At 44.2% G+C, this 27,152-nt stretch overlaps 1 protein-coding gene across 1 annotated transcript; it reads right to left on the bottom strand.

Annotated features, from left to right (window-relative positions):
• On the bottom strand, nt 1–25,299 carry SP3 (Sp3 transcription factor). The gene is made up of 6 exons (XM_056861081.1): nt 25,135–25,299; nt 24,830–24,958; nt 13,294–14,647; nt 3,387–3,579; nt 2,897–3,093; nt 1–1,730 (listed from the first exon to the last, which is right to left on the bottom strand). Exons 1-6 carry the CDS (start codon nt 25,297–25,299, stop codon nt 1,414–1,416), a joined length of 2,355 nt encoding a protein of 784 aa, XP_056717059.1. The 3' UTR covers nt 1–1,413.
• Between the last annotated feature and the right edge of the window lie 1,853 nt (nt 25,300–27,152).

Below are 27,152 nucleotides of genomic sequence, written 5' to 3' on the forward strand. Positions count from 1 at the left end.
TCAAAAGGGAAAAAAAAATAGTGTTTTATTAACTACCACACTGTTATAATACACTTTAAACGTACAATAAGGTAGCCTTTAAATTTGAGGTGGTTTTAAGAACAAATGAACAGATTTTCAAATGTTTGTAAATAGATGAACTGCTGTAATTATTGTACTTTTTTTTGTAAAATGGTAGAACACTTACAGACCGGCTATGCAAATTAAGTTTGTACATTTTTCTATAATTGAAAATATAAACAGTAATTAAAAAATAAAAAAAAATTCAGCTTAATAAAAAACATATATGTTTATCAATTAAATGTACTGGATACATACAATTTAAGGGGAAAAGCATAAAGGAAAGATGTGGACATTTAAATGCAGATCAACTAACCAAAAGATTAACAGAAGAAAGCCTTGCAAAAATTATTATTGTTTCTCTATGACTAATATTAATGTGGTTTGAAGTACTGTCCCTGTGGAACTAGTTTTCCATTATTTGCATATGTTTTAACTGGTAATTTACATGATGGCTTTTAAGGCCCTGATAGACAGATATTTTTGGAGACAATATTAGATAAAACCACTGCTGAAGCAAACACCCCTTGGTTTTTTTTGGTCCTCCAATATTAAAGAAAAGGGATCTTTCTTAATAATATCTGTTATACCACCCAAAATGTTGCAACCTATTTCTCTAAGCCTTTGAATATTTTTAAACATTGGTTATATTGCCCAAATTGGTTACTGAAAGTATATTAACAAGACATTATTTTGGCAAAAATTAAACCTTAAACATGGCTTTTCAACAGAATTTAAAAGGTGACTGTCCCTATTCCATGTTAAAATGTAGTTTTCAAAATCTTACAAGAGTAATGCTTAAAATATTGTACATAGTTAACCTAATTAAAATAATTAGCTTCAAAATGACAGCTTGATGAGCTAAGTAAAGCCTACACTATGTAACATTTGCTTGGAAACTTGATTTGTCAGTTATGCATAATAAAAATTCCAGTCATCAAGAAAAATTACAAAATGTCTTTTATCATAACATGATTTCTTTTCACCAATCAACTTTTTTTATCTTACAATAGATAAATACCAACATGTTCTCATTTTTACACTAAACCACAAAGGATTGATGCATTTGATTAGACTACCATTTCCATCGTTAAATTTTTTTTTTATACAAGTTGGTAAAATTTAATCTCTTCTAGATTCCAAAAGTACCTACAAAATCCATGCAATTTTACCATTTTAATATACTATGGAATATCATACAAAGTAAGGCATTTCAGTGTCGTGTATAACCAAGTTACTGTCATTCCAAAAAATTTTTGCACATCAATAAAAAGATATCTAAGAACTTAGGAACAATATTCTTCTCACTACTGTATAAAAATAACCACAATTAATAGGTATCTTGTGTAATATTTATTCCATTGTCTCGTTTCCAGAAACAGTAACAAGCTGTAAAGGTATCTCAGCGTTGGTAAGAATATCTTGATTGCTGGTGCCAGATGCATTGACAGTTCCTATCCCTGAAACAGAACCTTGTTGAATATTAGCAAGGATAAGTGTTGTTCCACCTGCAGTAATCAAAGTATCCTCTGCTGCTGCTTCTACCGAGGCCAGCATTGTACTGGTGGCATGAATAGCCTTTTTATTTTGATGGGTTTTAATGTGTTTGGCGAGGTGGTCACTTCTCATGAAGCGTTTTGAACATTCCGGGCAGACAAACTTCTTTTCCCCTGTTGAAAACATAAAAGGAAAAGTAGCCTTTCACATCAATGCATGTACAAGAGGTCAAACACGACGTGAGTGAAGCACAAAGTTATCTTGGGATAAACAGGTTTTTGAATGCAAAACTGAATGCCGTTTAAAGCTACAAAAGGAGAAACTGAAGGCTAAATCCACCCCCCATTCCTAAATTAACAGCAATCAGAAAATGCTACATATTTAAAAATATTCACACACACCCCTACCAATCCACTGATGGCTGACAACAATTTTTGAGTATACAAGATCGAACAGCAAAATAATGAAAACTCATTTCCAGCATGGTGTAGTGCTTAAGAGCAGTGGTTCAGAGCATTGGACTCTGTTCTGGAAAACCAGGTTTGATTCCCCACACCTCCACATGAGCAGCGGATGCTAATCTGATGAACTGGATTTGTTTCACCACTCCTCCACATGTAGCCAGCTGGGTGACCTTGGTCTAGTCACAGCTCTCTCAGCCCCACCTACCTCACAGAGTGTCTGTTGTGGGGAGGGGAAAGGAAGGTGATTGTAAGCCGGTTTGAGTCTCCCTTAAGTGGTAGAAAATTCACAGTGGGTAGCCGTGTTAGTTTGTCTGCAGTAGTAGAAAAGAGCAAGAGTCTAGTAGCACCTTAAAGACTAACAAAAATATTTTCTGGCAGGGTATGAGCTTTCTGAAGAAGTGAGCTGTGGCTCACGAAAGCTCATACCCTGCCAGAAAATATTTTTGTTAGTCCTTAAGGTGCTACTGGACTCTTGCTCTTTTCTATTAAGTGGTAGAGAAAGTCGGCATATAAAAACCAACTTTTCTTCTTTTTCTTCTTCATGGGGGGGGGGGGAGACTCCAACAACTCCCACAGACTCACCACCAGGAAAAGCCCATATAGCTAAGTGGAGTTTTCATCCAGAGCTTGAATTTCAGTAATGTATGTACACCACATGAATTAGCACAGGGAGGAAGTTCCACAAATAAGGCAAGACAGCGAACACCAAATCTCTGGCAGCTGCCTTCCTCAACTCCCAAGGACACACGTAAGAGCACTGAGCCGGGCCCCCTGCAGATAATTTTAACTATCAGGAAGGCTTTTTAGCTGAACACATTGTTCTCCCATCACCAACCCACCCACCCCATGTGCACCATAAACAAAACATGGATAACCTGTATGCGTTCTCCTGTGCCGCTGTAGTTCATCACTGCGAGTAAACCTTTTGCCGCAGAACATCCAACCGCAAACAAATGGACGCTCTCCAGAATGCCAGCGGAGGTGAGCTCTCAGGTGAGACGTCTTCCCGTACACTTTCCCACAGCCTGGTATGTGACAGATGTGCTGTTTCTTTTTCCCCAAATTAGTGCCCCTGTTAAAATTGTACATTAAAACAAAGTTGCTGACCATAGTATTTGCCAGACAGTTTAAGCAATTAGTATATTTTGCTGAGTGGGAAAGAAAGGCATTCAGACACATTTTACAGGGATCAAGCTGGCTCAGGAGCTGCCCCTGATAAACCTCAGAACCCCAATGCAGCTCCGAATCCCCCTATCAGCTACCTGCCGGTTTCCACTAGAAATACCACAGCTGCAGGTGAGCCCCCCTCCCTTTTGCCTCACTGATTTCAAGGATGTTTACTATGCAGGTAGCCAAAGAGCACACCTTCCTCCGCCTTCTTTACAATTAGGACAGGTGCAAGCAACTCTTCGCAATCTTTTCCCTTCTTGATGCGGCTGGTCCCCTTCTTCGTCTACCACCTGCACCCGCAAATGCGTCAGGTCATTGGTATTCAGTGTCGAATCGCCACCAAGCTGCCACTCTTCAGGATCAGGCTCCTCTTCTTTAATCCTAATATCTGAGGGAGAGAAAAACTGATCAGGCGCTAGCCTACTCAACAGAGGGAAGCAAGCCTTCAGGATCTTTTGCCTTTAACATACATCACACTGTGCTCTAGATGAAATGTAATGGGCTCTTGGTAACTACCAGCATTGGCATCAATTCTGAATTAAAAGACATGCCTAGCTACATGCCTAGGTTTCAAATGCCCATACAAGGAAGTTTAACCAAAAAAACCCCGTTACCATTAAGATAAGCAATAGTGTCGCTGGATAGAAAAGATACGTGCCGCATACAACAACAAGGAAAAACAGCATCTTTGATTTACTACCAAGGATTGCTGGAACCTTTTTAAGTATAAAACTTTCACAAGAACTCTGATTTAAACAAGCAAATGCCTTTGTTTGAAAAAAGAAGAGGGACTCAAGAAGGTCGAAAACAAGTTATTATACATGCTTATTAAATTCCTTGTAAATTATAATCTGTGGATGGGATCCAGCACAAAATTTCCACTCATGCTTGAGCTCTTGCACAAGCAGAAATGCACGGAGGCAACTGCAGTAGCTGCTTGCACTAAGTCACCCTTATTGCTTCTGCACTTGTGATCCCACCTGCAGAAGATCTTGCGCAACCAATATCTCGGTGCTATAATAGACACGGAGGAAAGGGCCAGCCGTTGCACTGGGACTTTTAAAGCAGAATGGTGCTACATCCATTCATGGTTCCGCTTAAGCGTTGCTGAATCCAAGCCTGTGCGTTTACAAGAGCTATGGGACATTGCTACAATTTAAAGAAAAATGATGGCTGCCTAAACAGGTTAAAAAGGGGCCTGGTAGCAAAAGCTGAAATAATTAATAATTAATGGATACAAAAACGTTGGCGTTCCAATTAACTTACGTGTATAGAGAAATTCTAACTGCAGAGCTCATGAAATACATACAGAGAATGAGCTGGCACTCACGTGCATGAACTACAGCAAGAATTTCTATGTTCCAGGGAAAGGTCTGTGCAAAGAACCAGAGTGACTGTACATGAGGCGCCACCACTCAGACTAAGTTGACAAAGCCCATTGACATCAGTGGGCTTAGAAGAAGAGTTGGTTTTTATATGCCAACTTTCTCTACCACTTAAGGGAGAATCAAACCGGCTTACAATCATCTTCCCTTCCCCTCCCCAAAACAGACACCCTGTGAAGTAGGTGGGGCTGAGACAGAGCTGTAACAGAGCTGTAACTTGCCCAGGGTCACCCAGTTGGCTTTGTGTGGAGGAGTGGTGAAACAAATCCAGCTCACCAGATTAGCCTCCGCCACTCATGTGGAGGAGTGGGGAATCAAACCCAGTTCTCCAGATCAGAGTCCACCGCTCCAAACCACCGCTCTTAACCACTACACCACACTGGCTCCTGGAATAACGCTGCATGGGATTGCACTGTAAAAATGCCAGAGAAAAGCCTCCTCTATGGCAGCTGCACTAGGGAAAACCGGAAACTCTCATGCATGCAAGAATGCTTATCAAGGTGCCATTACCTCCTACAATGTGCCTTAACTGTACAGTGTGTGTTTCATGTTGCAGCTGCTTTAAAACTAAATTAAAGCTCTGCATCCAGGCTCATCAGGGAGCTGAGGTCCAGCTCTCCCATTATTCTGGAACTGGCAGCTGAAGAGGGGCAAGTGACCCATATGCAGCCAAACTTAGACCAAGGAAGGAAAAGGTGCTTCTCCTGAAGATTCCTACATGTGACCCCCCTGGTTAGTTCCTGATTGAACCAAGATCCAGATTGCAACCAAGATCCTGATCTGCCAAATACTGCTGCCACCCGACCCGCTTCCCTTTTGCTTTGTATTCTGCTCAGTGTGATGCGTTGGGCCAAAGTTGCTTCTCTTGGACCAGCTTCTGTTTTATGAATGTGACCAGATTTGGAAACCAATGTCATCCTTTCTCTCACAGAGGGCTACTTTATTACCTATGCATTTTTAAACACATTGGTCTTTTTATCACCAAAAAAATTTAGAGAGGAAAAAGTAATTCCTACATGCAAGTTCCTATGCAAGTTCACTTACTATATGATTTGAGGTCTGATGTTGTCCAACCTATGAAGTACAAAAGATCTCAGTGTGACAAACGGCCTGTTAATTTCTCTTGCTTACAGTTTTTAAAAGCCACAGCAGGCAGGACATGTATTTACCACTAACCCGACACACATTTCTTTAAAACATATTTCCCTTCAATGTTACTTGCTTAAGAAGCTGCTGCAAACAAAAATACCCTTATTTGAAATTTACAGGAATCATAGAGGTATAACATTGTTTCTGCCTCTAATACATTGGACAGCTACTTCGTGCACCACCTATAGTTTCCTGTCAAGGTAATTTCAAACAGATGGGGGAGTTTTATAGTGCAGTCCTAAACTGAGTTACACCCTTCTAAGTCCTCTGAAGTCTACAGCGTAAGGCTGTAAATCTGTCCAGGATTACACCACTAATCACATTTTATGGCACGTATCCTGTGAGGCGAGGCTAACACATGACCGGTCCAAGGTCACCCGGTGAGCTTTGGGACAAGAAGGAATTTGAACCTGGGTCCCCCAGGCCTTAGTCCAACAGACTAACCAGTGCACCACGCTAGCTCAATAAGCCAGTAGAAGTAACCAATTAAAGAGAATAGATTATACAACCGTCAATTTAGTTGGATAATACATGACCAATCTCTTATGTGGACATGGAAGTAAAGTTAGACTCCTTGTTTGTCCAGAGATGTGAAGGGGAAAATTTTCCCAGTGCTTTATTTGCCTGTGAAGAATCTTTTCGGAAGATTTGTCATTTCATGAAATTAACAATGAATGGATGTTAATTTCAGGTGACAATCCCTAGTAATTGTGTGAGTATATGTGTGTTTTATCAATTTGTAAACCAGTTGTGCAGGGGGGGGGGGAGAGAGCCATTTAAAAAAATCAAGTTATGAATTAATATGATTGACTGGTACAAGGTTCTCGTTGTAAAATGAAATATTTAATAGCTGTCCCGCCAATTTTTTTATCACTTTGTATAGATCTTATTTCTACATGTGATTCATGCCTGCCACACTGGCATCTTTAAAAGATGGATGGGTGCATAAGTAAGCAATGATTTCATACAAGAGACAGGTATCACAAGGTCATAGACATGTCAGCCACAGCATGCTACAGTAGAATATTCCATCTGTCCTGAGTCATATTTCATGCTTCCAGGAGTGGGTATAAGATGCTTCCTGAACAACAAGAAAAATGGTGAACATGTCCACTTGCTTGACATCAGCGACTATCTGCTGTTAAGTTTGACCAATTTCAGTAATATTTATTTTCACACAATGTGATTAGGATCCAGATGTAATCATAAACAAAATGAGTAAGACAAACAATCTCCCTCTGAATGGCGACCACACTTCAAACTCAGTGGTTTAATAATCAGAGGTCCAGGTGGGATTTTGAAGGGTCAGAGAAGAGCCTCTATGAACTCCAACAAACAGTGCAATCCTAAACAAAGTTACTCCAGTCTAAGCCCATTCATTTCAATGGGCTTAGACTGGAGTAGCTCTGCACAGGATTGTACTGTAAGTTCAATGGGCTTAGACTGGAGTAGCTCTGCACAGGATTGCACTGTAAGTTCCCTGACATTTTCCCTTCCAGCTGCAGCCCCACGCAGCACATTAACACACTATTCTGGAGAGTCCCCAGAAAAGCACCAAATACACTTGGCCCAAAGAAAGGAAGAGAAAAATGATTTTTGATGGGGTTCTATAACTAGTCTTCCAAGCTCAGTTCTTTGTGCAAATTCAAGTGGCACTAGAGATTTCCCAAATTTCCAGAAGCAGCCTTTCAGATGTCTGGGGGGCTGCACGGGATACTCAAAAACATCCTGCATGAGCCTTTTTTCTGCCATTATGTATTTTACATAATATTATACTGTTGGTAGACTGGTTTGTTTTCATTTATTGTATACTCCAATACTCTTCACAGAGTGCAGCTAATTTTTTTTATTTCAAACCTTCAACTATCAAAGACTACCTCACAGAAGGGACAGATGCCACATAGAAGGTATCAGGCAAGTGGAATCTATAGATTAAAAATAGGTTTATTAATGAAATTAAATCAGTTGACATAGAAACATAAAAGAAAACATTTTTTAAAAAATCTGTCATCCACATCTGCTTTAATAATAATAGTAATAAAAAGAAGAGTTGGTTTTTATATGCCGACTTTCTATACCTGTTAAGGAGAATCAAACCGGCTTACAATCTCCTTCCCTTCCTCTCCCCATAACAGACACCTTGTCAGGTAGGTGGGGCTGAGAGAGTTCAGAGAGAACTGTGACTAGCCCAAAATTACCCAGCTGGCTTCATGTGGAGGAGTGGGGAATCAAACCCGGTTCTCCAGATTAGAGTCCACTGCTCCTAACCACTACACCACAGGGCTCTAAGAGAACCTATTTCCAAAACCAGATTAATAGGCCTCAGAGGTATCCAAGCAGGCCATCCGCCATTATCCTCAAGGGTTTCCAAAGAACAAATTTTTAAAACTCAAAAGGATTTTTTCCCTTTGGGAAATAATTTCTGAGCAACTGCAACTGTACCTGCTTAATTAGGAAAGAAGGCCACAATTGGTCAAAGGTGACCACCCACCTCCTGTGATGTAAACCAATCAGATGATTAGGGCTTTGGGAGGGAGGGCATCGACAAGCAACTCTGGCCATGCCTATTGTACGAGGAGACTTCTGTTCCCCGTGATAATCAAGGCTGACTACATTTCAGTGCTGAACCACTAGTTAGCCCAGGAAGGTTCAAACTCTGCGGAGGTTAGTCTGGCAAGTAATCTGGCAATTCCCTCGTAACATTCATCAACAGTGGCACGTATCCTACTGTAGTTCCTCCAGCCTAAGAAGCATTCCTCCAATGGCTTGTCTGCTGCAGGTAGGCTTCATACTTTGCTCAGTGGAACAGTAGAACACTTGCTAGTGGCCAGGTAGCCATTAACTGGGCAAGATGTAGGCTGAACCAGGTTCTTGAGGGGGGTGACAGACAAGCCAATTATACAACACAATAAGACAGGGTAGCTTTGCCAGCTCCCAAGAACGGGAGTTTCATCTTTTCAAAATAACAAGCCAGTAAGTGTCAAGCTGGCCGAGCTTTGCTGATGATAGCCAACACCGGCCAGTTCATCACAAGCCCGCTGCCAGCACAAGTCTGCTTTCTTTAGCTAACCTCTGCTAGCCCAGCATTCCTGCTTGCCAAAAAGTCACAGTACCTCCTGGTATCACATCAGGTCAATCTACTGCTTCAGTGCAGAACTCTTGCATTTCCTGTGTCCAGCACAGAAATACCTATTTTGTTGCAGCTGCCCTGACACGACAGAGTGAAACTTTTCTCCCTCTCTCACAATAGAAGAACGCAGGGTAATTTGCTGAAGCTGGAGGGTGACAGATTCAAAACAGTTAAAAGGAAGTATTTCTTCACTCAACGCATAGTTAAATTGTGGAACTCCCTGCCCCAGGATGTGATGATGGCTGCCAACTTGGAAGGCTTTAAGAGGGGACATGTTCATGGAGGAGAGAGGTATTCATGGTGACTAGTAAAAATGGATACTAATTTAAAAAAAATTAAAAATGGATACTAGCCATGATGCATACCAATTCTCTCCAGGATCAGAGCAGCATGCCTATTATATTAGGTGCTGTGGAACACAGGAAGGACAATGCTGCTGCAGTGATCTTATTTGTGGGCTTCCTAGAGGCACCAGGGTGGCCACTGGGTGAACAGACTGCTGGACTTGATGGACCTTGGTCTGATTCAGCATGGCCGTTCTTATGACTTATGGTTAGTACAGGAAGGCAAGACACCCAGTTGTGGTAATACAAAGGCCTGCATACTGGAGTAGTATTTCCTTTGTTATCCATAATACAAGGAGAACATTAACTTCAGCGTAAAAATTTCACCATTAAACTGGCCAGTTCCCAGTTAACCTGGACAACCACCATTTAAGGCAGTTCTCATTTTCCAATCCACCCCTCCACCAAACAGTTCCATATTTGCTTCCCACTGCTTCACGTGAGATGAACTAAAAAAAATGAGACTAAGATCCAGCAAGTCAATATGGAGTGTAGGGAATATTGGCTTCCTCTGTGGAAAATTTGTAAATGCCATAAGATTCAAGTCTTCTTGTCTACAGAAGAAGAAAAAAACCCCTAATGATATCCAGTTAAAGGCCCCAGGTAAGTGACCCTCGTTCTTTATTTTGCAACTTATTTTCGAGACAGTTAATACAACATCCCTCTGCTTATGACCTGAGATCGATCCTGACTGAAGTCGGTTTCAGGTAGCCAGCTCAAGGTTGACTCAGCCTTTCATCCTTCCGAGGTCAGTAAAATGAGTACCCAATCTGCTGGGGGGTGAAGTGTAGACAACTGGGGAAGGCAATGGCAAACCATCCCATAAACATAGACTGCCTAGTAAACACCATGACGTCACCCCATGGGTCAGTAATGACCCAGTGCTTGTACAGGGACTACCTTTACATAATACAAAAAAAAAAATCTACACTCCCTAACTATGCTTTTAAATTTTAACTTTCAACCAGCAGATCCATTTTTTCCTTATGCAAAAGCAAGGCTATCTTGACATATTGTAGTTTTAACACAAACACATCAGATATATCCTAATTAAAGACTTGACTGCCTTTACCATTAGGGCTTGGTTATATGGCCAGAGATAGCCAGTGTTAACTCACCACTGCACTTTTCAGTAACTGGTGTATTTACAGAGATTAATTTAGTTGTTATTTCGCTCTATATATATTCATCGTGCAGCTGTCGTGAATTCAGAACTCCACCCATCCCTGCATATTCAATATAATAATCATGCTACTGGCTAGTATCCAAAGACCTACTCTGAGCAGACCCAACAGCTTGAGTGCATTCAATAAGTTGACTCTTTGAACAGTTGAAAAAAATGGACACGGAGGGGCATGGGTGTTGCTGTTCTTGCAACAGAAGCACAACACTCTACTGGGTACGTGGAATTAGTTGGGCAATTGTTTGGGTCCTGTCCATGGTCTACACGTACAAGGTTTAATTTATTTTTTTTTGAACACATGAAACTGCCTTATACTGAATTAGACCCTTGGTCCATCAAAGTCAGTATTGTCTACTCTGACTGGCAGCAGCTCTCCAGGGTCTCAGGCAGAGGTCTTTCACATCACCTACTTGCCTAGTCCCTTTAACTGGAGATGCCGGGGATTGAACCTGGGACCTTCTGCATGTCAAGACACTTTAGTCAAGGTTCAGGTTTATTGCATGTGGCCAAAGGCCATTACAAAAATTAGAACTCTTTAGTCTACAACATTTTGGGGGGTGGGGGGAATCAAGTTCTAAGACTGCACCTATTTTTTAAAAAACACGCCTCTTTTTCCTGCCAGTGTACTCATAACCAAAAGCCTGAAATGTGGAGCAAATGGATTTAACGCAAAAAGGATTTCAGAAATAGGATGCTTTCTTTACTTGGGGGATTTGAGAGCATGAAAGGTATTACCGGCATTTTTGGAGCCAGGTTTTCAAAAGCTAGCTTATCACACAGACAAATGTAGAATAAGGAATAAGGATCCCTTGAGTTCCCTAGCAGGAGAAAGCATAAGCCTTCCGAGTAGTGAGAATTGCTTTTGCTCTCTAATTAGAGAAAGTAAGGCAGGATCTACCAAGCAGCAAAATACAGTTGTAGAATGGACCATACCATTCCATACTTTAGGTGGAAAATACTGCTTCTGAATTACTCCATGTATTATACTCCCTGCAAAAGAAAGGTAGTACACATCAGAGAGAAATAGCCCTATCTTGCTGCACTATTACCGAGCAATCCTGAAGGGAGAGCCGAATCAGTGTAGGAGCCAGCGTGACCCTTGTGCTGGTGTTAGTGCCACTTGTGGAATGGAAATGGGCACTAACATCAGCGCAGGGCCACTGGCACTGGGAAGCCATGCAGCAGCGCAAGGCAGGGGCACCAGCAGAGCCTTGCTGGCAGCATTTCTGTGTTGTTGGGGCTTGTACCAGTGCCAAAGCAGGAACGCCCCCTTTTGCTGGTGCGAACTTGCGCCTGCAAAAAGGATGGTGTCGCCCCATGAAACTCTACGGAGCAGTTTCACTGGGTTTGGGGTAAATCTAATTTTTTTATTGCATCCACGCCTCTGCAAGCTGCTCAGGAGGCAGTGAGCGCCTATGCCGTCCCCAGGCGCCCTGCAACTATCCTCCCCCTTTAGGATTTCTCTGCCCAAGTTTTCTATTTTAGGGAACTTTCAACACAGGGGAGGCACTCTACGTGGAATATGAAGTTGCACCATCCATTCTGCTGCATTTGTAGACCAGGCCTGCGCAAATTACCAAGTTGGAATGGCCCTGGCAGCAGTAACATATTCCCTATTTATCAGTCCTTTTCCTACTAGACTGAAAAGTGAAACTCAATTATACTAGTGCAAATGTGCTCTTCACAATCTAAGCTATGTAAAGTGTTTACACATATATTTTGATGCATCTTTAGAGAAGCAACCTATTAACCTTTGCTCATACTAGACCGTAGTCCATATATCTTGACAGCATTTTACATTTTCAGGAAATTTATACTAGAACTTGTATTGCACCTGCTGATGTATTATGCCACAGTGATTAAAAAAAATTAAAACTTTACATATATGTTTTGCTTCTGACACAAGTTTTGGTGTTAGCGTTCTTTAAAACCTGCCATAAGAGTACTCCAAGGGAACCCTTCTTCGCCATCTAACTTCCACTAGGATCCATTTCGAAAGAGCTCATGAAAGATTCGTAGAATGACTCTTTGCAAAAAGTACTATCACAGTATATAAAAATGAGAGCTGTCTCTGTGAATCACACAATTCCTCCAATGTATGAGCCAAGAAGGGAATAAATGCAGCTATTTTGCATGTGTGAATCTTTCCTAATTTATGCTTCAGCACCTGGCTAATGTTGAATCTTGATTTGCATAAGAATTGCTGGCTCTCAAAAAGGTCTCAGATTTTGCTTCTTGCAAACACAGGCTTGTGTTTAGCACTGAACTTTATAGCTAGAACTATATTAAATGAAAGACATGACAGGTAAATTGATACGGAATAGCTAAAAACTAATGCAGATACCTGGGTTTTCAGTTTATGATACGCATGCATTTCCGTTTTATGAAGCTACCTTGTTGCACACATTCTGCTTTTTAAAAAGTGAGAAGACACACAGGCTACAGCAGCACCCGAGGCCAAATTCGCAGACTTTTGACACTCTCCCATACACTAGGTTTCTGAACAGATTAACACAACAGCGTTAAAACGAGTCTGAAGTCTCCTTAAGTCAAAGGGCTAGCTTACAGGTTCTTTGATCCAGGCCTTTGTATCTCAAAGGGGCTGCAAGCTAAATGAAGACTATTTCGAGCCATCAAGTCTCTTTGCTTTTGCTCTAAACCTATTAAACACCATCTTCATTAACATCAGACAGAGATGACTAACGTAAGCAGAAATATACATTATAGAAAGCTTATACTTGACTTTATCAGTTGCCACAATATCTCTCCTTGAACAGGAAGCAGCTTAAAATCTTGCATGCTTTGATATCAAGTAAATATGATTAACTTCACCAGTAAATATAATTAACTTTACCTTGAAAGCAGCAGATAAGCCATTCTTTCACACAAACAATTACGATAATATAAATACCTGCCGGACTGTCCGCGTTTTCTCCTGGGTGCAGCTGAATGCCACCAGTCTCTATGGAATTTATTGTAACTGTCTGAAGATTTGGCAACTGAGCAGTACTTAGACTAACTGGAGTCGAAGTCAAAGCCCCGCCAGCTGCAACTTGTCCCAGGGTGAGCGTCTGCACCGGTGTTAACGTTATCTGTTGGCCAGGAGCATTCTGTAGCTGCAAGTTCTGTAAATTCTGGACTCCTTGCACTTGAAACGTCTGCCAAGTTATCTGCCCGGACGGGGTCACAGTTTGTGCCTGGATTAAAAAAGTTCCAGGGTTCAACTGGAGCTGAAGGTTCTGCAACGCCTGCTGGGATATACCTTGGCTGGCTTGCACACTGTGGATTGTCTGTTGCGCGATACCTTGTACGATTTGGGCTTGACTGGTTGTTTGCTGAGACTCTTGGAGCTGTATATGCTGCACGATAGGCTGTGCTGTGGAGACCTGAATATTCTGAGCCTGCGCCTCGTCCGAGACAGATGTCTGCATGTAATTTCCCTGAAGATCAGAACTGTGTACCTGCCCAGTGGTGGCGGGCAAGCTGTTTGCATTTTGTTCCAGTATACTACTACTGTCTATGGTAACAGGCAGTTGTGAAGATGACGACGTTGGCACAAATAAGTCTGTTTCAGTGGTGTTTTCTGTCATTTCAGGAGAAACCTGTTCAGCAGTCCTATCAGAAGTGTCTGAACTGTCCATTGCCTGTGCAGTATTAATCAGGTGTCCATCGGCATTAATGCCTGCAGTCATGGTTTGAGAACCACTCAGTCCCAGAGAATCTAGATCAACACTATTGATGGGAACAAAAGCGATATTTCCTTGCAGACCGAGAGGGACGTTAGCAACCACCTGTGCTTGCCCTGGAAAAGATGAACCTCCAATTGCAACCCCCTGGACCTGGCCAGTTTGTGACAAAATATTCTGAATATTACTAGAAGATGTTCCAGAGGCAATTATGGTTTGATTGGAGCCAGGAATGATTTGAATTTGACCGGTTTCTTGATTCACACTACCATTGTCAGAAGAGGCTGCAAAACCAAGCTGAACCTGCTGACCATCCGCCGTCTGAATCTGGGGTATTACTTGATATTGGACATTAGAGACAGTACCATTAGATGAATCCGACCCAGGTGCAACAGAAAATATCTGTTGGTTCTGCAGACTCTGAAGGGGAAGAACATATTGCCCGCTCGAAGTTACTGCGGCAGCCCCCGGGATCTGTACTATATTGCCAGCTTCATCTTTGATGGTTGTAGGTGTAGCAGACAGCACCTCCCATCTATTTGGAGTTCCTGCTAACTGTACAGAGGATAAATCTCCTGTCTGAATAAAACCAAACAAAATGAGAAGTTAAGACATCTACTGCTAGATTACAAATGAAAAGTAGGTAATACGTTACTAGCATGCATGTAATTTGCATAAAGTTTGGGATATAGTGCCACAGAATTAAGTATACCTAAACTTGGGCAAATAAATTGCTGGATACATTTTAATATTAGTCCAGTATCTTAATAATCAACACAAAAATAATTATTGGATAGCTAATAGTTAACTATTGGTACCTTCCAATGGTCAAATAACATGTGCAAAACATGCAACTTCCCCTATTTCTGTGCATTCTGTTGGTAATTCAGTACATCAAACTTTGCAAAAGCCATTTATTTTGACAATGAAACACTGATTTCTCCACTCCTGTCAATGTGTTAAGTGTGTACTTTGAATCTCTGTACTGTCAAATATTTATATTTTAACAAAGGAAAAATTGAGAATAGAAGTACACCATGAATCAGGACAAAACTTTTGTATGACCAGAATTGGGAGTCAAAGACTCCAGCTGGCACAGACAAGTACTTCTGTGCACGCACAACACATTTTTCCCTTTATTTGTTTGGACACAGCTCTTCGCTTTGTATTGGATGCTGCCACTTACTTCAATGGACAGAGGGGTGTAACTCTGAACACATGAAGCTGCCTTATACTGAATCAGACCCTTGGTTCATCAAAGTCAGTATTGTCTACTCAGACCGGCAGCAGCTCTCCAGGGCCTCAGGCAGGGGTCTTTGACATCACCTACCTGCCTAGCCCCTTTTAACTGGAGATGCCGGGGATTGAACCTGAGACCTTCTGCATGGCAAGCAGATGCTCTACCACTGAGCCATGGCCCCTCTGCTTTGCATGGCACTCCAATTCACCAACTCAACCAGCGCAAACTAAAGTACTCACTACATTTATACAATCTCTATTTGGGGTAAGTTTACACTACCCATATTCCCGATTCTCAGAGATGGACACAAGCAGTCAACCTTCAGAGACTTAGAGAAAACGGAAGACCAAGAGCCCGGAAGACTACTTCATTGAGTTGCTAGATGGTGCCACTGAGTAACTGGGTCACATACATAATGTACATATACTGTAAAACACTATTAGATATGCAGTCTCAATATTAAATAATGCAGTCAGGATTTTTGTTTCTACTGAAGCCAACAGAACTTAACTTCCAAGTTGAGCATTCTTAAATTCATAATGCAGGGGTCTCAACACCTTAGCTCTAGCATGCAAATACTATGGTGTTTACACTTCAAATTCATAAAAAGTTAGTGTCTAGTTACCCAGATGCATCCGACTACAAGAATTCTGAAGTTTCTTTTGTGCTTGGAAGTATACTGTTTTGAAGCTTCTTCTCAATTTTTAGCACTTAGCCAATTTAGTTTTTGCTGCCACCAAAGTTTATACAAATGTGCACATTTTTTGAAAAGCCCAGATTCCCCCCACCCACCCCAGATGTTTTTCTTAGGCTGAGTATCCCTTATCCAGACTACTGTATTTCCGATCTTTCTATATTTTGGCATGTTTTTGATTTTTTGCATATACATAATGAAATTCACTTTTATTTTATATATGTTTTGTATATACTTTATACACATAGCCTGAATGTAATTTTAAACAATATTTTTATTATTTTCGTGTATATTGAACCATCAATGGCACTGCTGAGGGCCTGTGAGTAATGCCTGCATGCCAGCTCAACAGGTCCAGATTTTGGATCAGTCTAAATATCGGATGTCTGGATAAGGGAAACTCAACCTGTATGCCTATTATCATCTACTTCAGTTATCATGCTCTAGTATTCGCAAAGCCATCCAATTTATAGATCTCCGAGTGACTAAATATTGGGAAAGGCTTTTGAAGAAGAACAAAGTAGTGAGAACATGGCTCTCCCCTTCTCCGTTTTGTATTCACAACAACCCTGGGGGGGGGTAAATCAGAGGGGGGGGCTCTCTGAGCTTGGTGGCTGAACCAGGTGCTAGTCGAACGTTTTAACCACTACACCACGCTGGGTCTCAAGTCTATTTCAGATTTTCTTTATTTTTTAAAAAAATGATATGCTTTTAAGGCTAGCCAGCTGGTAGAAAACAAGTTCAAAGTGACAAAAATAAGTCAAGAAAATACTTCAGAGTCAAAACAAAGAGGTCGTGAATAGTGCCGTTTGTCATCAAGCTATAAGATCACCCACCACAAGTGGTCGGAAGCTTCAAAATACAGAAAACATGAAACACTCAATTTCCCCCTGCAGGGAGAGGGAGTTCAAAGATGCCTCTACGAACAACAGATTCTATGTCAGTTAAGCCGTTGGAACAGTTGAAGACTAGAGCGCCCTCAGTTGAGGGGTCGCTCAGAAGAAAACAAGCTCTGCCCAGACAGCAAAGTCATGAGAGAGCTCTTGTCAGGAAGGAGATGAGAGCTATTTGAGAGGAATGACAGAAAAGCAAGATGAAGACCAAGCATCAGAACCATCATTTTGAGAAGGGGGGGAGGAAAAAAAAAAAGCAACGCCAGAAAAGGTAAGAATGGCTTACGGCAAAAAGCAGTCTGAGCGGAGAACCTTACTAAACGTTAAGTGCAGGAACGGAAGAACAACCTCAAATATGCTTATCAGTGAACTCAAGACAGGTCTGTGAATTTTTGAGCTGGCGTGTCTTCACAACAGCAGCAGACAAGTACAAGGACAGCTCTGGGTCTTAAGGAGGGCTGGGAGAGCAATATACTTGACACTGATTGTACTAGCTCAGCATTAAGACTGCTCTGCCTTGGGGCAAACCAAAGATTTGAAATTATTCTACTATTTGGGGATTAGACAAACTATTTTATTTAATGACGCCTTGCACTGAACAAGTGCCTCTGGCTTGAACCAGGTGGCTGACTCCAGTGTCACCGTCATCACTGTACCATCTGGGCGTTGTGGGTTAATTTCTTACCATTTTATTACGCGGTATGAACTCTAATTTCCACATTAAGGATCACGTCTTATACGTGTCTGGTTTAGTAACCTCACTTACTAAATGTCTGCCCAACTCAAATTATTTTTAAGATGGAAAAAATGTCAAGAATAGCATGTCGCACCTGACATGAGCTATAGAACACAATATATTCTGTCAATAACAATGAAAAATATAACAATAAACATTCAAAATAGAAATTTTAACTCTTGTCACGAAGTTGTAACATTTGCCAGAGACAAGAGGACTACAAGTGTTACTATGGGAATTCCATGGATTTTTAATTTTTAGGAACCAGGACTAGTTTTATGACCCTAACACCCTTCCCTTTTTCACTACTGCTTGTAGGAGGTGCAGACATGTTTTCCAGAACCACATAATTTTATTGTCTTGACTATCCCACTGTTCCATACTCAGACACAGCAAATTCAGAGGCTCCTGATCTGAATCCCTACTTTTATGAACACTATCATTTTTTTCCAGCACCTAAGTAGTAGCCCTCCGAATCAGCGAGGGTTTTTCCCCATTACCTAGGGACAAAAAGTAATTGATGGAGCTAAATGAAGAATGGACTTGTATACTATATAGACAGACACACACACACACACACAGAAAGACATATACATCTTTCATCTTTAAAAAAAAACAAAGAGTTCTACCCCTTTTACTGTAACTACAGTATATAACTATTATATTCTACCCAACTGTCTGTCAGAGAATGGTCAGGTGCAAGGTAGCACCAAGCTCATCCTCATATGCCCATCTCACCACTGCTCTTTCCTTTCTTCCGGTTGTTTTCTTTTCCTACTACCATCAGTGGTGGCAAGAGAGAGCAGATAATGGGTTTCTGCATATACTAGGCATTGAGGAAATGTGTGTGTGTGTTAAGTGCCATCAAGTTGCTTCCGACTCATGGCGACCCTATGAAAGTCCTCCAAAATGTCCTATCTTTGACAGCCTTGCTCAGATCTTGCAAATTGAGGGCTGTGGCTTCCTTTATTGAGTCAGTCCATCTCTTGTTGTGTCTTCCTCTTTTCCTGCTGCCCTCAACTTTTCCTAGCGTAACTGTCTTTTCCAATGACTCTTGTCGTCTCATGATGTGACCAAAATACGATAGCCTCAGTTTAGTCATTTTCGCTTCTAGGGTTAGTTCAGGCTTGATACGATCTATAACCCACTGATTTGTTTTTTTGGCAGTCCACGGAATCCGTAACACTCTCCTCCAACACCACATTTCAAAGGAATCTATTTTCTTCCTATCAGCTTTCTTCACTGTCCAGCTTTCACACCCATACATAGTAATGGGAAATACGATGGCCTGAATTAATCTAGTCTTGGTGGCCAGTGACACATCCTTACACTTCAAAATCTTTTCTAGCTCCTTCATGGCTGCCCTTCCGAGTCTCAATCTCCTTCTGATTTCTTGGCTGCAGTCTCCTTTTTGGTTGATAGTGGAGCCAAGGAATAGAAAGTCTTGAACAATTTCAATTGTATTGAGGAAATACATTTTTAAATTTTACAAATAAATTTAAAAAATCAGCAGGCTCACTGCTTCTCCAGGAGCCATGGAATTATGACATCAGTGTGGTTTTTTTTTTTAAGGAAAGAAAAGAAATGGGTAAGAAGAGAGTGGCCATGCTGAACACCAATATTAGTGGTCTTCAGCTTTTTCAGAGCCGGGACCTACTTTTAACCCTCAAGCAGCAGCATGAGATCCACTGAATTTCAAGCATATGACAGGAAGTAGTGTGATAATCATATGACAGGAAGGAGAAGGAGCTTACCTGGAGGCTCCAAGTGCACGTGGAACACCGATGGACCAAATGGAAGGGGTGGCTGAGTCCAGCGCTCAGAGTGGGGGAGAAAAGGTGCTCAAAATGGGGGAGTGGGGGAGAACGTTCGCAGGTGGGGGATCACTAAACCTGCCTGTGCTAAAAAGGAATCCAACTATGAGTGACCATTTTTTGCGATGGCTCTCAGAACACATGCTGAAAGGCATAAATTAACAGCTATCCCCCCACTCAAAAAAACCCCTACATATCTTTCCGACAGCTCTCAGTCCTACACCATACGCTGTGTGTGTGTGTAAAGTGCCTTCAAGTTGCAGCCGACTTATGGTGACCTGGGGTTTTCATGGCAAGAGACTAACAGAGGTGGAGTGCCAGTGCCTTCCTCTGCACAGCAACCCTGGTATTCCTTGATGGTCTCCCATCCAAATACTAACCAGGGCTGACCCTGCTTAGCTTCTGAGATCTGACTACCCAAGAATTATGGCCTTCATCATCTAAGAAAAAAAGAATACAGGCACACAAGTTCATAAAAAACCCATTGTGGGCTAGATAATGGCACGCATCCTATCACTCCATTGAGCAAAGCTTCAAGCCTTCCTCAAGCCTAAAGAGCATTCTTCCAACTTAAGTGGTTCTTCCTCCAACAGAGGAACTTCCTCCAGCCTAAGGCAGAATACATGCCAGCTTGTTTACCAAGCTGTGTGCTCAGGGAGGAGGATGAAAATGTGTTTCTCCTCTCTGCCCACTCAGCATGTGCCCCTGAAGCCCTACCTAGATGTTCATTTAAATACAGCTCACACATATATACAGTCTTGAACTGTGCAATGGACATTCCAGACAAAATCCAAGAATTAATCACTTGGTCTGGGCAAATTTGCCTAAGCTCAAGCATTATATGCATGCACAGATGTCTTCAGAAAACGGAGGGCAAGCATGCAGAAAACGGAGGGCAAGCATGCTGGACAGAGAGAGAAGGCATGTTCCCATTCCCCATCATGCAATGGGGTAAGCACATTGCCTGATCCAGCCCAACAAGGTCACCAGTAACTCCCTCCCTCTGGAGAGTCAACGATCTGCAGTACAGCATGCTTCAAAAGCATATTAGCTTCACAAAGCCCAAACATGATTTTTTTACATTTCAGATGTATTTGTGGTCTCACAGCACTGCACCCCTATACAAAAAATGCTAACATTTTTAGAAACATAGAAGATTAAGAAGTCACCAGCAAGTACATTCTCAAAGAAGGCGAACGGCATTTTATAGATTGAATAAGGTTTAGCTGGAACATGGATGATACACTCCTCGTCCACATTCATTTCTGGCCTTGTAATTCTCCATTAATTGAAAGCCTGAATTTTTTCTCATACGCTACCTTTTTAAAGTACGATTTAAAAAAAAAATCTGATTTCACACATCATAAGACCACCTGTTTGGGCAGGGGGGCATGAACTTGGCTTGTTGCTCTTGTGTTCCATCCTCTCCCTTCATCGTAAGCACAGCACAACTGAAGGCTCCCCGTTTTCCAGAAGCTTGTGTGTGTAAAGTGCAGTCAAGTCGCAGCCGACTTATGGCAACCCCTTTTGGGGTTTTCATGGCAAGAGACTAACAGAGGTGGTTTGCCAGTGCCTTCCTCTGCACAGCAACCCTGGTATTCCTTGGTATCCCATTCAAATACTAACCAGGGCTGACCCTGCTTAGCTTCTGAGATCTGACGAGATCAGGCTAGCCTGGGCCATCCACGTCAGGGATTTACCATAACGTCTGAAAGCAGACGCCTGAGCTGATGTTACGACAAAAGGATGTTTCGATGTCGACGTTTCCAAAATCAAGAAGTCTTCAACTGTGCTCGGGAGAGGAGCATGCAAGCATAGCAACAAGCCAAGCGTGTGTCTGTTGCAAGGAGAGGTTTGTTCATAACACCTGAATGTAGCCAACTTCTCTACTGTAAATGGAAGTCAAACAGTTATCATCCTAGATGATAGGGCATAGCTGAGCATGTGAATAACTGGAAGAAAATTAATTAAATTTAAATTCGTAATTTAAGTAACTTTAAAGAAATCAGACTTCATTTAGCTTTTCTTAATTTTGCAATGATTTATAATGGACCCTTCACTGTACCTTTAGGCTCTATTGTTACATTTCTGGCTACAGGCCTGCAGCACATCTGTTTAATGCCAATACAAAATTTGAAGACATTTAAGGTAAATCCTTTTATTAAAACTTCTTCTAAAGGGCTGAAAGATTATGAATTCTCTGTCAATCCTAAAATGAGTTAACTTGAAACCAGTCATTTGACTTCAATGAGACTATTAGTCTACAAAATTACCTCTAAATGGTTATTAGGTTAGAGCAAAGAATATTATTTTTGTGGCAAAACAAAACCTCCCCAAGGCTAGGCAACTTCCTGATAAATGCAGTCTAATCCAGAAATGAAGGTTGCAGTATCTATACCAAAACATTACTTCGAAACATTTTAATATGATTCAGAAATACATTCAGTTTTGATCCTATTAAAGCTAGAATGTAACTTAAAAAAGATCAAGCATGCATCAAGGGGCAAGGCAAAAATCTTATTATTTTGTCCAATCAACATAAATCATTATTGCTTGTATTGTGTGATCCTAAGCAAGTAAAGGTCCTTTTAAATTCAGTGGGATTAACTTCTAAGAGGGCACGGAAAAGCAGCCTTAGAGATATATGCTACATGAGTAATTTATCTTCTATTATATTTACTTTATGTATACCCCCTTTCTCCCTAGTGGGACCTAAGGCAGCTTACATTGTTCTCTTCAACTCCATTTTATATCCTCACAACAACCCTGCGAGGTAGGTGAGGCTGAGCATGTGTGACTGGCCCAAGGTCACACAGTAAGCTCCCATGACAGAGTGGAGATTCAAACTTGGAAGTCCAAGACACATTAATTTTTAAAAATTGGTGCAGAAGACTTCATTCTACTTCATTATTATTTTTGTACCTAAGCATACATGTGAAACCCCCTCCCCATTTACAGAATAATTCAATGATGTCAGACGTTTGTGTAAAGATGACACAACTTTGTATTTTCCATTGCACCAATGCATTTCCTTGATGGCAAATAGTGGTGTATTCCTTAAGGAAATTTCTCTCATGCAGTCTTATGCCAATGTCTTTCCTCTCCAACTCTCTTCTACTGCTAACTGATCTGAAGAAGTGAGCTGTGACTCACGAACGTTCATACCCTGCCAGAAATATTGTCAGTCTTTAAGGTGCTACAGACCCTTGCTCTTTTCTTCTACTGCTAACTGTTCATCTCTTTTGCGATATCGGTATACAGAAGACCCAGAGGTCCAGAATTCCTTACCATTATAAAAGCAGAACAAAATTTTAATGTCAAATGGATAAAACAATCTGTTGTACCCCCAATCAGCTTCATGATGGCACACTGAGGGTCATGGCTATACTACATGGATAGTCTTTCCCCCATTCAAGTTAAGTATCCTTGTCATGGGAGATTTGGGAATACATACCAACACCCTCAGAGGCATTTTTTTGTAGAAAAATCTTTCTCCTGTTTGTTTTCTATACCTCACACACCCATTCCCCTTAGCAAATTCTCAGTTACCTCTTTTTTAATCTTGTTCATTGTCTAAGACTAGACCACTATGTAAATGAGCACTTAATATCATCTGCCATTTTAGTTCCTATTTTAATACACACAGCACAGAATAGAGAATTTCACCCATGTCAAATTGCTTCAGGCTGCCGGAGAATCTGAGACCACACTGCTGCATTATTTTTCCGTTGCGTCACATTTGGAAGGACACAGATGAGCAAGTTAAAATTTGGCTGTAATCCAGACATGCACTAACTTGGTGAGGCTGTGGATATGCGATTAACTTGAACTGCAACCCAGCTTCCTCATGTGTTATGGAGATAATAAATACTCTTTTTTAAGTACGTGGAAGCTACAAATCTTAATCTATTGACTTTTAAACTGCACTATTGACAGGACTTATGAGCACTCAAATGGGTATAGAATTTAATACACTTAAAACTGAGAATAACCACAATATTACAAGTTTTAGCAAACACAGATGAAACGTGCAACTGTGTTTATGGTATGTTTACAGAGAAGTCTCACTGTTCATCAACGGGGCTTACTCTCAAGTACTCACAGGATTGAAACCAATCCCTCTCTAAAGCTACTACAGTATCGTGAATTCTAAACAAGCACAGATACATCTTGTTTCTCTCCATCACAATCTTCATCTTTTATGCAAGCCACCACACGATTTGGAGACAGGAAAACAGGCATGCGCACACAGATATACCATCAGCCATTATACAGTTTTCAAAATAAAAGCTGGTGTCCATTTCCGATACCTTTATTGTCATACAAAAATGCTTCAAAACATTTTCAGTGCTGATTCCAAAAACACGGAGTTCGAAGCCGCCAGAAATTTTATTTAACCACAGCCATCAAAAAATTAAACACCCTCTTCCACCCCCATGCCACCTAGGTTTTTTTTTTTAAGTAGATGACCAGAAACCCGCTTGCATGTAAAAATTGTACATTACATCATATTTCTCTTACCCGGCCACCACCCTTCCCCACACAGGAGCCCCCTGGGGGGCATCTCAAGGAAATTTTCCAGGATCCACCCCCCCCCCCCAATAAGGGCAGCAACCAAAAGGGTCAAAACTTTCTACAAGCCCGCAGTGCTGCACGGCTAACCGCGTTCAAAATAGCTGGCTTCCGCTCGGCACTGTCGACAGCCCTTTTTACACACACACACACCCGTCTTTCCCAAACAGCCATTTTACCCTTAAAGTGCATCCTCTGCTAGCAGCCCAGCCTTCATTTTGCCTTATTGTTTAGGGGACAGATGACACTTGAGGAGGTGGGAGAAGTGCGGGGGGGGGGGAGAAGAGAGAGAGAATAATATTTGTTCAATTGCAGGGAGGGAAAAAACGGCCGCCTCCTTATCCTTGGAGTGGGGGGGAGAGAGAGAAGAGAGGAAAAGGGCAGGCGAAGGAAGGCTTCCCGCCTCTCCAAAACACCCCCACCCCACCCCAACCACCCACCTTCCCCGGTTTGAAAAGCAAGGGCAAGGCGCCACTGCGAAGGGGGGACGTCCCTGCTGCTCCGCCGCCTCCTCCTCCTCCCCCCCCGCCCCAGGGAGCCCGGGCTCCTCCCGGAGAGGCGGGGGGGGGAGCCTGGGGACCCCCCCCTCTCCTCGGGCAGGTCGGCCTCGCCATCGTCCCTCCCCCCGGGGCGGGCGGGCAGTGCTATGCGGTGTCTCCCGTCCCTCCCCCCGGGCGGGCGATCTGTTCGCGCTCGGGCGGCGGCGGCGGCGGCGGTGGTGGTGGTGGTGGTGGTGGCGGCGCGTGCCTCCTCGCCTCTCCCCCCCCACCCCCCGGGCAGGCCGTGCGAGGCGCGGCGGGGCGGGCACTCACCGCTCCGGCCGGCTGCGAGGCTTCGTCGTCCTCCTCCTCCTCCTCCTCCGCGTCCTCCGCGTCCGGCGACGGCGGCCCGATCTTGCTGCAGGTAGCCGCCAGCAGCGCCAGCGGCGACGGCTGGGTGTCCTGCTCGGCGGGGGGGGGGAGAGGGAGGGAGGCGGGCTGCCGTTAGTGCGGGGCGCTCCTCGGCTTCTTCCCCCCCCTTTTACACACACCCACACACACACCCGCGCGCGCGCCCCCCCCCGCCTCCTCGCGACGTGTCACCCGGGGGGAGGGGGGGGAGGCCGGCCCGCGCTCACCTGAGGGGCGCCGGCCTCGTCTGAGGCGTCCGCGGAGGAGGCGCCGTTGCCGTTGCCCTGCTGCTGCTGCTGCAGATACTCGGCGTGGGTGCCGCCGCCGCCGCCGTCCACGTCCAAGGCAGCCATTTCCTCTTGTTTCACGGGCCTCTCGGGAGCTGCGGGCATAACGGGGAGGGAGGGGGGAGGAGGAAGGAGGGGAGGGGGGGAAGGGAAGGTTTGATGGTGGCGGTTGGTGGAGGAGGTGGAGGAGGGGGGAGGGGAAGGTTCACTGACGGGAGCGCTCGCCCCCCCTCCTCCCTCCCTCCCAGCCCTGCCCGCCCGCCTCGCTTTTGGCTTCGCCTCCCTCCCGCGCAGAGGAGCCCTCCTCCTCCTCCCTCCCTCCCCGCGCCGCCGCCGCCGCTGCCCCTGCCCCTCTCTCGTCTCTCCTCCTCCCCCTGGCTCCTCTGCTCCTCCCGCTGCTCCAGCCAGTGCCGCTCGCGCCACACAGGCAGGCAGACACACGCCCGGCCCGGCCCGCCCGCCCGCGCCGCCGGATCCCCGGGAGCGGCCCCGTACGTACCGGTCATGGTGTGTTGGAGCGCGGGAGGGGAGCGAGCGCGCAGGCAGGCAGGCGGGCGGGCGGGCAGGCGGCCGCGGGAGGCTTCTTCTGCCCACCTGGCTGGCTGGGAGGGAGCGCGAGAAGAAGGAAGGCGGCTCCGGCTCGCTCTCCTGCGCGCAGGCCCCGCTCGCCGCCGCCGCTGCTGCCACTGGGGCTAGGCGGCCGCCTCCGGGAGCATGCTTATGTCGCGCGCGGGCTGCCGCGGAGGCCGGCGGCGATGGCCTGAGCCCGCTCCGGGGTTCCCCCCCCCACCGCTATTTTTGATTGACGGTGCGAGGGAGCCGAAAGGTGGGGCTTGCCGCGGGAGAGAGGGGGCCCGGCCGACGCCACCGCCACCTCCTCCTCCTCCTCCTCCTCCTCGCCAGCCCGCCACCCCGCCCGGAACTCCCGCCCCCTCCGCCGCGCTCATTGGCTGCGGCGCCCGGCGGCCCGGGCTCTGACTGGCCGCCGCGGCCCGCCGCTCACCCGCCGCCTGGCCCCCTCCCTTCCCTCGCTCCCTTGCCGAGGTGGCTTCCTGTTTGCCAGGGTTTGTGTGAGAAACAATGAGGCAGGGCCGCGCTCGGGCCCCGCGGAAAGAGAGGGAGGCCGGAGCGCGGCCTTGGCCGGCCGTCCACTCACCGGGGGCGGGGGGGAGGCCGCCGACGCCCCCAGGCAGCCGTCTTCTCTTTCTCGCCCCCTCCTTTTCCCGTTGGGGGGGGGCTTACTGCGCCGCCGCCTCCTCCCCTCGCCTCTTTCCCCCCCGTGGAGACGGGCCGGGCCTGCTCTCCGCGAGGGGTTGAAATCTCCCTCGTTCCTGCTGCCGCTCAGGGTCTGTGACAGCGGCTCTCGGCCCGCGAGGAGGAGGAACGGAAGCGAGGAAGCTGCGCCTGTATTCAAAAGACCAAAAAAAAATCAAACCACCGTCCGTTTAAAATGTCGGCAAACGCACGGTTGGCCCGCGTTCAGGCTCCCTCTGCGAGGCGTCGCGAAGGGCCCCCGAGCTGTCAAACCAGGACGGCCTGCGTTCTTTCTGAAAGGCGTCATTTGTAGGCCTCAATCCCCTCCCCCCAATGACCTGAAAACAAAATATTCTGTAAATCTGGTCCTCCGTAGAGGTAAAAAAATTATGCACCAATGTTGATTACCGAGAACTAGTCTGTAAGTTAATAAGTTTATATATAATTCTACGGAGGTGTAAAGGCAGTAAGCGTTCCATAGGATGCAGTCCTGAGAACACTTTTTTTCTGGGAGTAATCCCCATTGAATGGAATTTACTTCCAAGAAGACCTGCTTAGGAATTACAACAAAGTCTTGCAAATTCCCTCTAGCTGCTGCTGCTTTTCTTTCTTTTTTTTTAATAGCATTTTTATGATGTCCCCCAAAAGCATCTTATTGGACGAAGTGGGCTTAGTGACAGTACAATCCACATCCTTTGAAAGCT

This window comes from Euleptes europaea, chromosome 15 (assembly GCF_029931775.1).
Source record: "Euleptes europaea isolate rEulEur1 chromosome 15, rEulEur1.hap1, whole genome shotgun sequence".
Lineage (NCBI taxonomy): Eukaryota > Metazoa > Chordata > Lepidosauria > Squamata > Sphaerodactylidae > Euleptes > Euleptes europaea.